A 15,969-nucleotide genomic window follows, 5' to 3' on the forward strand; every position below is an offset into this window, starting at 1 on the left:
CCATTTGGGAAAATTCCAATGAATGTTAGGGTTAGCTATCCATGAATTCGCAGAGCGAAACGGACATCACCATTGGATTTGGAGCCCTGTCGGTATGGTTAGGAGGGGGCACACCTCTTTTGCTGGCCTCGTTTACATTTCCTGGCAAAATACATGTGAAAATGCCATTCGGAAAGTGAGTTTCTTGTGAAATTTTCCAATAATTTATGGCAAGAATTGTACAAGTATTTAGGAGATAAACCAGAAGTGAAAAAAAGAGCAAGAGGAACTGAAAAAAAAGCATGCTTCACAAATATCCTTTGGGTGTTAAGAGGAAACGACATCTTTTTCAGGCCCTGTTTGGTCTCTCCTGAAGCATTCGAGTCAAGATGCCTTTTCTGAACCCCACACTAGAAAATTATTTTTCATCCGTCTTCCATTACAGGCGTGTGGAGAATCTAATCAAACCCTTAATGGTTTGCTGCACATATTGCTGGCTTCTGATGGGGCTTTTAGGTCTCAGCTATGAAGTCTCCAAACCCCTCAATCAGATGTGCACTGAGGTGAGTGATCACTTATTTGTCTTTCTATTGGGAGAAAAGTAGCTTCAAGAAAGAATCAATAATTAATTTGGGAGCAGTGAATACTTGCATGCTAACACTGGGTCAGTGAAGGGCTGAAAGTCGTCCGGTGGGTGAAACAGAAAAATGCACATTTAGGAGCACATTTGCTGTACAGAAAGAAAATGCACTTTCTCCCCCACCCCACCCCCCAAATCAGACTGACTTTGTACCCATTGTTATAGTTAGTTGTGATTCTATTTTATTAGTTTCGTATTCACAGTGATGCATGCTTGCTAGATAGAATTGTGTGCCTGCTTAGAAGCAGATACCATTTTGAAATTCCCACATAGGCAATTTGAGGCAATAAACAAGCAAGCAAGCAAGCAGGTTGAGGTGGGCTATCTCTTCTTTAGGCCAAGAACCTTAAAACAAATTGGACCAATGGAGATTGGAGATGAGAGAAGATCTGCTGTTTAAGACACCATGTGGAGTTTTCAGGCACCGCTTGGAATTGGCATGTGCAGGGAACATTTGCCAAATGCGGCTGGACTAAAGAGGGGCTAGGAGGAAAACAGACCATTGGCACTTTTTATCTATGTGCACCAGGGGCTCCTGAACAGGTGCTTGGCTTTATAAGCAGTTTATATGCACCTCATTTCTGTACAACTAGACCTTGGGGTGTGATGTTTCTCATGGCACACTTACACTCACTAACACAGACATTTTTTACAGCTGTTAAGGAAAAGGCTAGCGGCCTCAGATTCCCTCTGGCTTTTTGAGTTGATCAAATGATTGCTTTCTTGATATGTGCCAAAAAAAAAACAACCTCACCACCAACCCCGGATGGGAAAAAAGGAAATGACTTGGCACATATATGAATGGTAGTAATGAAGTATCTTTCAGAAAGTTGTACATGCTGTACAGTGGTGGGATTCAGCCAGTTCGTACCTATTCGGGAGAACCGATTGGTAACTTTCTAAGTAGTTCAGAGAACCGATTGTTGGAAGAAATCTCCTTTTGTTTTGTCCACTTTGCAGGGCTAATCCTGTAAGGAAGGCAGGAAGGAAACATTGTAGTGTTGTTTCTAGCCTAATCTTTATTGACCTGCTTACAGAAACTGCCTCTCCGGTTAACCTTTATTACATTGTAACAGCTAAGGCAAAGCGTCCATCAACCTGAGTGACCTTGAGTTGGCCACGCCCACCCAGTCACATGACCACCAAGCCCCACCTACCCAGATGGTCATTAGGGCAGAGAACCAGTTGTTAATTTATTTGAATCCCACCACTGATGCTGTAGTCCACTCACAGTTTCATCTTTTATACTATGTTTCCCTGAAAATAAGACAGGGTCTTTTTTTTCCTTTCTTTTTTTTTTTTTTTGCAGGCCCCCACAAACTAAATCAGGCAACTAGTCACTTACTGCAATTTTCCACCGACTTTCATCAATTTGGCATTCACCCATGAAGTCAAAACCCAGAAGGAATTGTAGATTGACAATCCTACTGCTCCTTCTTCAGTAATTCCAGAACCCTTTATTAAACTCCTGAGTATATTCAGTTTATGCTAGACTAAAATAGGGGAATATTTCAAAAAGTACCAATTGTTCCCATAGGACACAACGATCCATTCTCCAGCTTTTCCCATCTTTAAAGTACCCTGAAACTTCTTTTAATACATTGAGTGCAATAGTTTTCCTGTTCAAAAACAAAGTGCTCTGAAGTTTAGTGCCCTGAAGTTTAATTCAGGGAGTTTTCCATTCTGAAAAGTTAGTCACAACAAGAGTTTGGTTGATGTGGGTCTTACAGAAGAAACAGTGGTGAGATTCAATATTTTTAGTACTGATTCTGTAGGTGTGGCTTGGTGGGCGTATCTTGGCTTGCTGGGTGTGGCAGGAGAAGGATACCATAAACCTCCATTCCCTCCCCACTCCAGGGGTAGGATACTGTAAAATCTTCATTCCCACCTCACTCCAGGGGAAGGATACTGTAAAATCCCCATTTCCTCCTGATCAGCTGGCAGAGAAGGCAGACAATAGATGGGGGTGGGCCAGTCAGAGGTGGTATTTACCTAAGGTGACCAGATTTTCAGATTGGTAAAGAGGGACACCTTTGAATGGGGGGGGGAGCAACAAAATTTTTCATACAACGCAAAAATAGTATTGTAATATTGCCACGAGGTGGCGCAGTGGTTAAATGCAGCACTGCAGGCTACTTCAGCTGACTGCAGTTCTGCAGTTCGGCTGTTCAAATCTCACCGGCTCAAGGTTGACTCAGCCTTCCATCCTTCCGAGGTGGGTAAAATGAGGACCCGGATTGTTGTTGGGGGCAATATGCTGACTCTGTAAACCGCTTAGAGAGGCCTGAAAGCCCTATGAAGCGGTATATAAGTCTAACTGCTATTGCTATTGCTATTTTTATTTCAACATAACTACAATTTACAAATATAAATTGTAACTGTTGCCAAACATCAAAATTTTGATCACGTGACCATGAGGATGCTGCAACGGTTGCTAAGTGTGAAAATGGTCGCTAAGTGTGAAAAATGGTCATCAGTCACTTTTTTCAATGCCATTGTAACTTTGGTCACTAAACCCATTATACCACCTTTCTTGCCACAGTTCTTAAGTGAATAACTGCAGCTGATAAGTTAGTAACATAAGTGAATCTGGTTTCCCCATTTGACTTTGTCAAAAGGTCACACAAGGCGATTACATAACCCCAGGACACTGAAACCATCATAAATACGAATCTGTTGCCAAACATCAAAATTTTGATCACTTGACCATGAGGATGCTGCAACGGTCGCTAAGTGTGAAAATGGTAGCTAAGTGTGAAAAATGGTCATCAGTCACTTTTTTCAATGCCATTGTAACTTTGGTCACTAAATGAACTGTTTGAAAGCTAAGGCTAGCTTGCATTATATTGCCTTATGCTAGCTTACATTTTCAAGAGAGAGAAGCTAAACTCCTTATTAGAATTGAAATAGAAATGAGTAGAGTAGAGTAGAGTAGAGTAGAGTAGAGTAGAGTAGAGTAGAATAGAATAGAATAGAATAGAATAGAATAGTTTATTAGCCAAGTGTGATTGGACACACAAGGAATTTGTCTTTGGTGAATATGAGCCGAGGTGGCGCAGTGGTTAGAGTGCAGTACTGCAAGCCACTTCAGTTGACTGCTAACTGCAGTTCGGCGGTTCAAATCTCACCAACTCAAAGATTGACTCAGCCTTCCATCCTTCCGAGGTGGGTAAAATGAGGGCCCAGACTGTGGGGGCAATATGCTTAGACAGGGCTGAAAGCCCTATGAAGCGGTATATGTCTGTTATTGCTATTGCTAATTTGCTCTCAGTGTACATAAAGAAAAATAAAATAGAATACATTCATCAAGAATCATAAGCTACAACACTTAGTGATAGTCATAGGTTACCCAATAAGCAATCAAATTATATTAGGAAACAAATTATTAGATTTTTAAATTATTGGATTTTCTTTCAAGGAAACTCAGTATGTGCTTCCTGATTATTAAAAGTGCAAATTCAGTGTAAATGACTCCTGACTATTTAAAAAAAGATTCTATCCAAAATAAATTAAAATAAACCATTTTTAAAAATGGTTTATTTCAATTTATTTTGGATAGAATCTTTTTTAAAATAGTCTAAGACAATTTAAAAAAAGAATCCACACAGAATAAAACTATTTTAAAAAATCCTATGCACAATAAATAAAATATTATTTTAAAATACATTTAAAAAATAAAAGAAAAAAACCTGGCTCACTTACCAGCAGGCAGGCACTCCAAGTCAATCCAGAATGATGTAGATGTTAATACGAAGAACTGAGCAAATTAAAATGGTGAAATTAGTCCCAAGAAAATATTTTTCAAAGAAACCTTGCCACCATTTTTTCCACATGAGCCGACCTCCAACCTCAGTGCCCCTCCCCTCCGGGAAATCCAGGAAGGAACAGTTGCTACTTCTCTAGCCAAAGTATTTCCTGGAGCTCTATGATACTGGGTCATCTTTTCTTATAAAAGGAAGTAAAGGGGGTGGAGGGGGGATTCCGTTTTCTTGCTTTAACGTTTTAATATCTTCAATGAAAGTACTGAGACATAGAGAGGGGTAGTTAGACAAAGTGTCTTTTGTCTTGCCCCAATTAGGATTTCTTAAGCAAATCCACTGCGCTTTCAACATGAAGCCAGAAAATCGGGACTTTTTTAAAACGCTGCAGGACGCGGGACAAATTGTTAGAAATCATGACTGTCCCGCCGAAAGCGGGATATCTGGTCACCTTATATTTACTAGTTCTCCGAACTACTCAAAATATCTGCTACCGGTTCTCCAGAACTAGTCAGAACCTGCTGAATACCATCTCTGAGCAGAAACATCTAAACGAATTATCAGATGAGAAGATCTCTCTCTGTTCCCTGTACAAACTCCTATTTTGTTGTTTAAAAAATGACATGGCACATAGTAATCTATATGTATTGACTTAAACATTCCATCAAATCAGTTTGATCTGCTCCTAAATTCATAGCCTCAGTAATATAGTAATAGAAATATTTTCCTAAGCTGTTCTTAGATATATAAAAAAAAAACCCAACCAACCAAGCAAAGCAGGTGAAAATAGGAAATGTTTAGAGTCAATTTTATCATATTTATTTTCTAGGTGTTTTTTTTCTTACATACATGAATGAATGAATCTATCATATTCATTCAATGATATTACATTTCCTCAACAACTAAAAAAAAATAGCTTAGAGTGAGTAATTCTGAAAAAAGGAAATGCCCACAGAGGATCTGCTGTGATGAGTTAGTGAATTTGCAACTTTCTGTGAGAGCAGATTCTTTGGGGCTGGCCCCAACAAATGTATTTGCTGGAAAATGTGTGATTCTTTACATTATCATTTTCTATAGGATGCTTTTTCTAGTGCCATCTAAAACAGTGCAGCAGCACTTATTTGTAATAGAGTAAGTTGTTCTATAGCCGTGATGGTGAACCTATGGTATGCGTGCCACAGGTGGCATCGAGAGCCATTTCTAAAGGCACCCGAGGCGTTGCCCTGTCAGCTCCAGCATGCATGCGCACGCTGGCCAGCTGATTTTCAGCCTTGACTTTAGGCTGTTTTTCACCCTCTGGAGACTTCCCTGAAGCCTCTGAAGGACAAAAAAACCACCCAAATTGGAAGTTCAGGAACAGATTTCCAGTTTACACATTGGATTGTTTTTTGTCCTCCAGAGGCTTCAGGGAAAGCCTCTGGAGATTGGGGAGGGTGAAAAACAGACCTACCGGACCCACTGGAAGTCGGAAAATGGGCTGTTTCCGGACTCCAGAGGGCCTCTGGGGGGCAGGGGAGGCACAGGGGGCACTGCGCAGGGGGGTTCCACCACAAAACCGCGTTCGACTAAAGCGCACTTGACGAAACCGCGTAGCTGACTTCATCAACAGGGCAACAACAGCGCGGAGACAGAAGCACGCTGTAAATGCTAAACCTAAAATTAACCCCTAAACCTAACCCCCCTAAACCTAATCCTAAACCTAACCCTCAACCTAACCCTAAACCTAACCCTAAACCTAACCCTTAACCTAACCCTAAACCTAATCCTAACCCTTAACCTAACCCTAACCCTTAACCTAACCCTAACCCTTAACCTAACCCTAAACCTAACCCTAAAGCTAACCCTAAACCTAACCCTTACCTTAAGTTGAATCGGCTTGCTTTCAAAGCGCTATTTAAAGCGCCCTTCTTTCTCCGCGCTCGCTGTTGTCGCCCTGTTGATGACATCAGCGACGCGGTTTAATCGGGCGCGGCTTAGTCGAGCGCGGTTTTGTCGTGCCACGGTGCAGGGGGACAGCGTGCAGGTGTGCTTTTGGCACCTGTGGTGAAAAAGGTCACCATCACTGTTCTATAGTATCTAGATAAGTTACAGTATTTTAAATGGAAAGAAATTGAAACTAATAAAAATGCTTTATAGAAATAAATGTATTTAGTTGTACTCTTTATGTTCACTTTCAAATGATATTTCTAATTGTTCTCCTCCTGACAGGAAAATTATATCCTAGCTGAAGGAAATTGTGTTCTATGATTATTGTATTTAGCAACGTTTTCTACAAGATTTTGAGAAATTCACACAAAATTGAATGCAGTATATTTTACTTATATAGTTATTTATTGTGCAACATGGTAGGGGATCCCAATAGCAGTTATATTATTTTGAGAAATGTTTTCAAGGTCACGCACACATTGTATAACCGTAATTTTTCAATCATTTATCATTTGTTGAACTGTCAACCTATTGTGAACTCTTTGCATTAAAAATGAGTAGAAAGCCTATATGTGAGATTACTATTTCACATTGAGCTCTTCACTGTACACAAGACACTATCAAAAACCCCTGTAAGCCACATATCATAACAGAATATGAAATCATGAACTTTCATTATCATTCATCTGATCGTTATCCTATAATGCTGATGTCTTTTTTGTCTTTTAAAAAAATGGTCCATTATGTGGCAGCAGCAACAGACAAATGGCATTAATATAAATTTTTGTGAAGTGTCAATAACTGAGAAAAACACTGTTAGCATTAATTTTTAAAAGAAATGTTAAATAGAGGGACAAAATGTCATTCTGTGACCCTTTTTATTCATTCCAAAAGGAATTTAATTTGATGTAACCTTTATACTGTAATTTACCCTCCCTTCACATAGACAATGACAGTTTACGTCAGATTCCTGGCAATGACATTTCTAACGGTAGCTCTAGTTTGTCCCTGATATAGTTTTAAAAAGAGTTAGGGTTAGGTTTCAGATTTATTCTATTGGCATATTGTGCTACATGTTGGCGTATTTGCTTAAAATATAATAGTTTTTATTAAAAACATAAAACTGGAGAGATACATATAATACATTCAGATATATTGATAGTCCTCAATGTACAACCATTTGTTAAATGTCTTCAGTCACTCTGAAAACCATTGCAGCATCTCCAAAGTCAAATTATCAAGCTTGGGTGCTTGGCAACCAACATGTATTTCTAATGCAGTGGTGAGTTACGGCCAGTACGCCCCGGTACGGGCATACTGGTGCCTGCTGGGAGCACCAGGTACTGTTCCATTATGGTGCTTTGGAGGGCCTACCAGCAAGTCCTGCGGTCCTTACCTGTATTTAGCCATTTGTGCATGCATACCAGTGGTGGGTTTCAAAAAATTTTAGGACCTCTTCTGTAGGTGTGGCTTGCTTTGTGGGAGTGGCTTGCCAGCCATGTGACTGGGTGGTCATGGCCAACTTGTAAAATGTGGTGAAACTCACTTAACAACGCTCTTGCTAAGCAACCAAAATGTTGGCTCAGAAACTCTAGCATTTGAAGCACACAAGTCTTAAAATTGTCAAGTTACAAGACTCTTGCACCCCTAACCCTTTAGAAACGAAACCCCAGGGGTGTTCAAACTTGACAGCTTTAAGACTTGTGGACTTCAACTCCCAGAATTCCTCCTCCAGACATGTTGGCTCAGGAACTCTGGCATTGAAGTGTGCAAGTCTTAAAGCTGTCAAGTTACAAGACCCTTGCACCCCTAACCATTTAGAAAAAAAAACTCCAGGGGTGTTCAAACTTAACAGCTTTAAGACTTTAAGGTTTAGATAGGACTCTAATTCAAATTTTTAATTTGAATTTTTTTTTAATGTTATTGTCAATTCTTATTGGGTTTGTTTGGGTTATTCTATTTAATTTTTTTTTAACTTTTGTATTATGTGTTTCTTTTAATGTTGTACACCGCCCTGAGTCCTTGGGAGAAGCGCGGCATAGAAATCTAATAAACCTAAACCTCTTAGAGGCGGGCAAAGCGATTGGTGAGCCAGCCAATCAGTGAGCGGCAGGTGGGGCAAGCGTGGTGCGGACAGGTGGGGGAGGGAGCTGGAACTGGTTCTAAACGGCATGGTAGATTTGTGGAACCTCTTCTATAGAAGAGGTTAGAACTGGCAGGAACCCACCTTTGATGCACACACAGTGTATGGTGCTTATGCAATGCTCCACTGAGCAACTGGTGGTGATGCACATGCGTGAGCAGCACACGTGCACATGGTGGACGCCCAGCTCCATCGCAGCGTACCGGTTGTGAGGGATCCGGAACCCACCACTGTTTTGATGGTTGTAACATCCAAAGCAGTGGTGGGATTCACATTTTTTTACTACCAGTTCTGTGGGCATGGCTTTATGGGCATGGTGTGGCTTGGTGGATGTGGCTTGGTGGGTGTGGCAGGGGAAGGATACTGTGAAATCCCCATTTCCTCCCCCCTCCTGGAAAAAGGTTACTGCAAAATTCCCATTCCCCCACCCCCACCCCACTAACCTGCTTTCCAGTTCCATTCTCCTGTTCAGGGCAGCAAAAGAAGATCAGCTGAGAGGCAGCGGGGGTGGAGCCAGCCTATTTGCCAGTTCTCTGAACTACTCAAAATTTCCACTACCGATTCTCTGGAACCTGTCAGAACTGGCTGAATACCACCCCTGATCCAAAGTCCTGAGATTGTCATTTGCAACTTTCATAGGACGCATCTGACAGGCAAAGTCAATGGGGAAAGCCAGTTTCATTGAACAACTGCACAATTCATTTAATAACTATAGTGATTTGCTTGCAACCATGGAGAAAAGGGCACAAAATGGGGTATGACTCAGTTAACAACTGTCTTGCTTAGCAACTGAAAATCTGAGCTCAAGGACTACTTGTATCGATGTACTGGTATCTAACTTGATATATAATTTTTTACAGTTTTTTATTAATAGAAGCTACAGTTGTGAAGGTTTAGGACTGACAGACCTTCCAGAAGAACTGCCTCTCACAACTGAAGTTCTTGATTTCAGTTTCAACTTCCTATATGTGCTTCAGCAATCGACATTCAGCAGGCTGAAGGCCCTGGTGCACTTAGACTTAACAAGGTAGGTATGTTGGTTGAATTATTATACTGTCCAGTTGCAGAATGATCTGGAAGGGTTCAAAAAGTTAAAATAAACAACACTGCATAAACAGAACAACATGACATCCTTCCACAGCAAACCCCCCCCCATTTAAAGGCATTCACTCAAATGCTCAATCAAGACCTAGAAAAACTGGTTTTAAAGAATTTCTTGAAAGCAGACAAAGTGGAAGTCATATGCATTTCTCATGGGAAACTTTTGCAACAGACAGATGTTGCGACAGAGAGAGCTCACTTCCTGCATTTGTTAAATTACCATGGTTCCCCCCCCCAAATAAGACAAGGTCTTATTTTCTTTTGACCTCCGAAATAAGTGCTTGGCCTTATTTTCAGGGAGGTCTTATTATTTTTGAGGTGCAGGTGGTGGCGAGCATGGTCCCCTCATGGCTGCTGCTGTGTTGCGATATTTTCGGGGAGGGCTTATTTTAGCATATGTGCTCAAAAGCCCAATTGGGCTTATTATCCGGGGAGGTCTTATTTTCAGGGAAACAGGATACTAACACCATTGTTAAATGAATCTGGCTTCCCTATTGACTTTGCCCTGTCAGAAGATAGATAGCCTTACTTTCCTGACAAGACCTGAAGCAAGCCGACTCTATTGGAACACACAGACTGAGCAGATACGATGGGAAATAGTCTTAGAGTCTGCCTTCCCTTCAAAATTTTCAAGATGCCTAACTATTCTTCTCCACCATTTTATTTTCACGCCTTTGTGAGGTAGACCAAGCTGAGAGAAAATGGCTCAGTAAATTTTTTTTAATGAACCCTGATAGTTAAATATGGAATTGAATTAAAGTCTGCTGGGTCCTATTCCAGCACTATAGGGAATCCTCGACTTACAACAATAGTTCATTTAATGACTCTTCAAAGTTACAATGGCACTGAAAAAAATCACTTATGACCCTTTTTTACACTTATGACCTTTGCAGCATCCCCAGCATATGGTCCAGTGATGGGATTCAGCTGGTTCGCACCTATCTGGGAGAACCGGTTGTTAACTTTCTCAGCAGTTCAGAGAACCGGTTGTTGGAAGAAATCTCCTCTCCCCCCCCCACTTTACAGGGCTAATCCTGTAAGGAAGGCAGGAAGGAAGGAACATTCTCATGGTGTTTCTAGCCTAATCTTTATTGCGCTACTTACAGAAACTGCCTCTCTGTTAACGCTTATCACATTGTCACAGCTAAGACAAAGCACTCATCAATCTGAGTGACGCTGAGTTTGCCACACCCACCCAGTCACATGACCACCAAGCCCTGCCTAGCCAGTTGGTCATCAGGGCAGAGAACCGGTTGTTAAATTATTTGAATCCCACCACTGATATGGTGATATGATTTACACTTGGATGCTGGGGAATTGGTTCATATTTATGATGGTTGCAGGATCTCAGGGACACGTGATCACTTTTTGTGATCATCTGACAAGCAAAGTCAATCGGGAAGCCAGATTGACTTAACAACGGTGTTATTAATTTAACAAACACAGTGATTCACTTAAAAAATGTAGCAAGAAAAGTCATAAAAGGGGGCAAAATGCACTTAGAAGTTTAGAAGTTTAGAAGTTTAATAACATTTGTATGCCGCCCAATCCCGTGGGATTCCGGGCGGCTAACAATACAAACAAATCAAAAGAAAAAGAAGAAAGAAAAGATAGATTTAAAAACACACCATGCACTCCATTTCAAGTGGGGCTGGACCATATTTTGGGGTCAACAGCCCCAAGCCTGCCGGAACAGCCAGGTTTTAGTGGCTTTATGGAAGGCCGAGAGTGTGGGAAGGGTCCGGATCTCTGCAGGGAGATCATTCCACAGGGCCGGAGCAGCTACAGAGAAAGACCTCCCCCGAGTAGTCTCCAACCGGCATTGCCCGGTCGACGGTACCCGAAGGAGGCCCAATCTGTGAGATCTTATAGGTCGTTGGAGGTATGTGGCAGGAGGAGGTCCCATAGGTATCCAGGTCCTAAGCCATGTAGGGCTTTAAAGGTAATGACCAGCACCTTGAAGCGCATTCGGAGACCGATGGGAAGCCAGTGCAGCTCGCGGAGGATAGGTGTAACATGGGTGTACCTAGGTACACCCGATATCGCTCGCGCGGTTGCATTCTGGACCAATTGTAGTCTCCGAACACTCTTCAGGGGCAGCCCCAAGTAGAGCACTTAACAAATTTCTCATTTAGCGACATAAATTTTGGGCTCAATTGTGGTTGTAAGTCAAGGACTTCCTGTACTCTGAATTTCTTTTTCTGTATCTTTTTTTTATGCGCTCATGTTTTCTCATATGTTGCTATTGTGGATGGAGTTCTAAATGGCTCAATAATAGTTGCAATCATCTTCAACAATTAGAGCTCTGGAAAACCGGAAAACCTGCAGCTGTTTGATAATGAAGGCATTGGCTCTGTATATGTCAGTGTTTCTCAACCTTGGCAACTTGAAGATGTCCGGACTTCAATTCCCAGATTCCCCAGCCAGTGAATGCTGGCTGGGGAATTCTGGGAGTTGAAGTCCGGAATCTTCAAGTTGCCAAGGTTGAGAAACACTGGTATATGTACATTTAGGTACAGTTGTCAACATAGCAGCTTTTATTTCTTGTAATATTTGACATAAGCTTTAAAATGTTACCAGAGATTGTCCTGTACTTTCATACAGAAATTTTATTTTCTACAGTGTTTTTCAAGGGTTTACTCAAGAAAATAAATTTTAATCAAGCTTGTAACACTCCTTCTGAACCTGAAATTGATAGGCATTTGTCTTGTTTAAACAGACATACCATGATGTGCTTTGATAACCATCTAAAATCTGTCAGCGTTGATTGGGTCTCTAAACTGATTTTAAAATGATATGCTTCATTTTGCTACCTACAGGTAAAACTCGAAAAATTAGAATATCGTGCAAAAGTTCATTTATTTCAGTAATGCAACTTAAAAGGTGAAACTAATATATGAGATACATTCATTACATGCAAAGCAGGATAGTTCAAGCTGTGATTTGTCATAATTATGATGATTATGGCTTACAGTTCATGAAAACCCCAAATCCACAATCTCAGAAAATTAGAATATTGTGAAAAGGTGCAATATTCTAGGCTCAAAGTGTCCCATTCCAATCAGCTAATTAAGCCATATCACCTGCAAAGGGTTCCTGAGCCTTTAAATGGTCTCTCAGTCTGGTTCAGTAGGAATCGCAATCATGGGAAAGACTGCTGACCTGACAGTTGTGCAGAAAACCATCATTGACACCTTCCATAAGGAGGGAAAGCCTCAAAAGGTAATTGCAAAAGAAGTTGGAGGTTCCCAAAGTGCTGTATCAAAGCACATTAATAGAAAGTTATGTGGAAGGGGAAAGTGTGGAAGAAAAAGGTACACAAGCAGCAGGGATGACCTCAGCCTGGAGAGGATTGTCAGGAAAAGGCCATTCAAAAATGTTGGGGATTTTGACAAGGAGTGGACTGAGGCTGGAGTCAGTGCATCAAGAGCCACCACACACAGACAGATCCTGGACATGGGCTTCAAATGTTGTATTCCTCTTGTCAAGCTGCTCCTGAACACAAACACTGTCAGAAGCGTCTTACCTGGGCTAAAGAAAAACAGACCTGGTCTGTTGCTCAGTGGTCCAAAGTGCTCTTTTCTGATGAGAGCAACTTTGGCATCTCATTTGGAAAACAAGGACCCAGAGTATGGAGGAAGAATGGAGGGGCACACACTGCAAGATGCTTGAAGTCCAGTGTGAAGTTTCCAGAGTCTGTGTTGATTCGGGGAGCCATGTTATCTGCTGGTGTTGGTCCACTGTGCTTCATTAAGTCCAGAGTCAATGCAGCTGTCTACCAGGAGATTTGGAGCACTTGATGCTTCCTTCCTCAGACGAGCTTTATGGGGATGCTGACTTCATTTTCCAGCAGGACTTGGCACCTGCCCACACTGCCAAAAGCACCAAAACCTGGTTCAATGACCGTGGGATTACTGTGCTTGATTGACCAGCAAACTCACCTGACCTGAACCCCATGGAGAATCTATGGGGCATTGCCAAGAGAAAGATGAGAGACATGAGACCGAACAATGCAGAAGAGCTGAAGGCCGCTATTGAAGCATCCTGGTCTTCCATAACATCTCAGCAGTGCCACAGGCTGATAGCTTCCATGCCACGTCGCATTGAGGCAGTAATTGCTGCAAAAGGGGCCTAAAACCAATTACTGCGTACATATGCATGTTTATACTTTTTAGAGGTCCGATATTGTTCTATGTACAATCCTTGTTTTATTGATTGCATGTAATATTCTAATTTTCTGAGATTGTGGATTTGGGGTTTTCATGAGCTGTAAGCCATAATCATCACAATTATGACAAATCACAGCTTGAACTATCTTGCTTTGTATGTAATGAGTCTATCTCATATATTAGTTTTACCTTTTAAGTTGCACTACTGAAATAAATGAACTTTTGCACGATATTCTACTTTTTCGAGTTTCACCTGTATTTCAGTTATATCCATAGTTGTGCTTTATTTTAATATCAGATTTTGTTTTGTTTTAAAAGGTGTCATATTAATTGGGTATATGAAGGCACTTTCGAAAGCCATATTTTCCTGGAAACCATTGTCTTTACTGGAAACAATCTTCTCTTTCTGGCTTCAACAGCATTTATGGGTCCTCAGAGTCTGAAGCATCTTGATCTAACCCAAACAGGGATCACTAAATTAGCATTTATCCCAATGCAGGACCTACAGAACATAGAAACACTGTTACTAGGAAGCAACCATATTCAAACATTGGAGCTGCTATCTGATTTTCCAACTAGAAAGCTCAAACACTTGGATTTACAGACGAACAATATACAAACAATATCAACTAGAGGCATAGAGGTATTAAAACAAGCTAACAATCTAACTCTCAATCTTAGGGACAACAATATTATGCACATAGAGACCAAGGCTTTTAGTTCGTTTTCTTTCTACAGTTTGGACTTTGGCCGTTGTAGTAATATTTCAGTGATCTTGGATGGATTGCAAGGTGTCAGCACTAATGTCCTCTGGCTTGGCACTTTTTGGAAAGTAGACAGCCTTCCCATTCAAGACAGAACATTGCAAGGCTTATGCAACATCTCTGTAGACTATCTCACTCTACAGTATCACTCTTTCCTAGAACCTTCTGGCGACACTTTCCAATGTTTGTCCAAATTGAAAAGATTGGACCTGACCCACACCTCCCTTTCTGAGCTACGGAGCCTTCCTCAGATGAATTTACTGAAAGAATTAAATCTCAATTGGAATGAGTTTTTGAATCTCTGCGACATCGACTTTTCTGCTTTTCCCTCTCTTACCCATCTCTATATCCAGCAGAATTATAACACCATGAACTTGAGTTTTGGATGTTTGGAATCCTTGTCAAAGCTTCAACACCTTGATTTGAGCGGGAGTCACATAGAAAGCCTAGATTGCTGCAGCAACCAACTTCATGGTCTTGTTGGCTTGCAACACCTCAATTTAAGCCACAATCGCAACCTTTTATTCCACCACACGGCATTCAACCAATGCTCTAACTTGAAAGTTCTTGATCTCTCTTTTACACACATTATCATCAATAATTCTCAAGGCCCATTCCACAATCTACATTCTTTGCAGATCCTGAACCTTTCTTTCTCTCATTTGAATACAAGCAAGCAGAATATTTTGCAAGGTCTAAGCAGCCTTATTGTCTTAAACATGAATGGAAATACCTTTAAATCTGGCACCATTTTCAATGACAACTTTCTTCAGAAAGCACCCAATCTAGAGGTGTTGACTTTAGCTTCTTGCCAATTGATGGTTATAGAAGCTAAAGCATTTTCTGCCCTCAGCAAGTTAAAACATGTGGATCTGAGCCATAACAATCTTACTGCATTCTGTTCAGATGCGTTTTCCAGCCTCAGGAACATTTATCTCAATTTTGCCAATAATAGGATCCATATTATCCCACATGATTTGTTGACTGGACTATCTGGCCAGAGTATAATCAATTTAAGTTACAATCCACTGGAATGCACCTGTTCTAATATTGGATTATTAACTTGGTACAAGCAGAACATAGATAAAATTGAAGATTCTGAACAGACCTTGTGCGCTGAGCCCAAATCACTAGCAGGCACTAAGCTTTTCTCTATAAATCTGTCCTGTGGATATAGCGCGGCACGAATAGCATTGATTACTCTTGTTGTGATAATAGTAATTGTAGTGACCTTCATTTTGGCCAGGTATACTTTAAAGCAAAAATGTTTATAGATAGAAGCTTATGAGAGAAAGTAAGTATGCAGGAATTTTTGAAAATGTACAAATATATTTCTTAATAGAAAGACGTTTTTAACATCAATGGGTGTTTCCTTTCCTTTTTATATCAATATTGCTTCACTTAATTCCAACAACATAGATTTGAGTAGAAAATGATTGCAAAGGAAGAAATCAGTGTATGTTGTTTAGTATTGCATTTTCTAACTATT

General features: G+C 40.8%; 1 protein-coding gene across 1 annotated transcript; it reads left to right on the top strand.

Moving 5' to 3' along the window:
* Window positions 1-436: 436 nt before the first annotated feature.
* Window positions 437-15,903, top strand: CD180 (CD180 molecule). The gene is made up of 3 exons (XM_032214244.1): window positions 437-542; window positions 9,307-9,473; window positions 14,035-15,903. Exons 1-3 carry the CDS (start codon window positions 453-455, stop codon window positions 15,752-15,754), a joined length of 1,977 nt encoding a protein of 658 aa, XP_032070135.1. The 5' UTR covers window positions 437-452; the 3' UTR covers window positions 15,755-15,903.
* The last annotated feature ends 66 nt before the right edge of the window (window positions 15,904-15,969 follow it).

This window comes from Thamnophis elegans, chromosome 3, assembly GCF_009769535.1.
Source record: "Thamnophis elegans isolate rThaEle1 chromosome 3, rThaEle1.pri, whole genome shotgun sequence".
Classification (NCBI taxonomy): Eukaryota; Metazoa; Chordata; class Lepidosauria; order Squamata; family Colubridae; genus Thamnophis; species Thamnophis elegans.

What these genes read in the sequence shown, in the direction of transcription:
- CD180 (XM_032214244.1), top strand. Translation starts at nt 453, where the DNA reads ATGGTTTGCTGCACATATTGCTGGCTTCTGATGGGGCTTTTAGGTCTC. An exon ending in TCAATCAGATGTGCACTGAG is followed by an intron (nt 543 to 9,306) that starts GTGAGTGATCAC and finishes AATTTTTTACAG; the next exon opens with TTTTTTATTAATAGAAGCTA. An exon ending in GTGCACTTAGACTTAACAAG is followed by an intron (nt 9,474 to 14,034) that starts GTAGGTATGTTG and finishes TTGTTTTAAAAG; the next exon opens with GTGTCATATTAATTGGGTAT.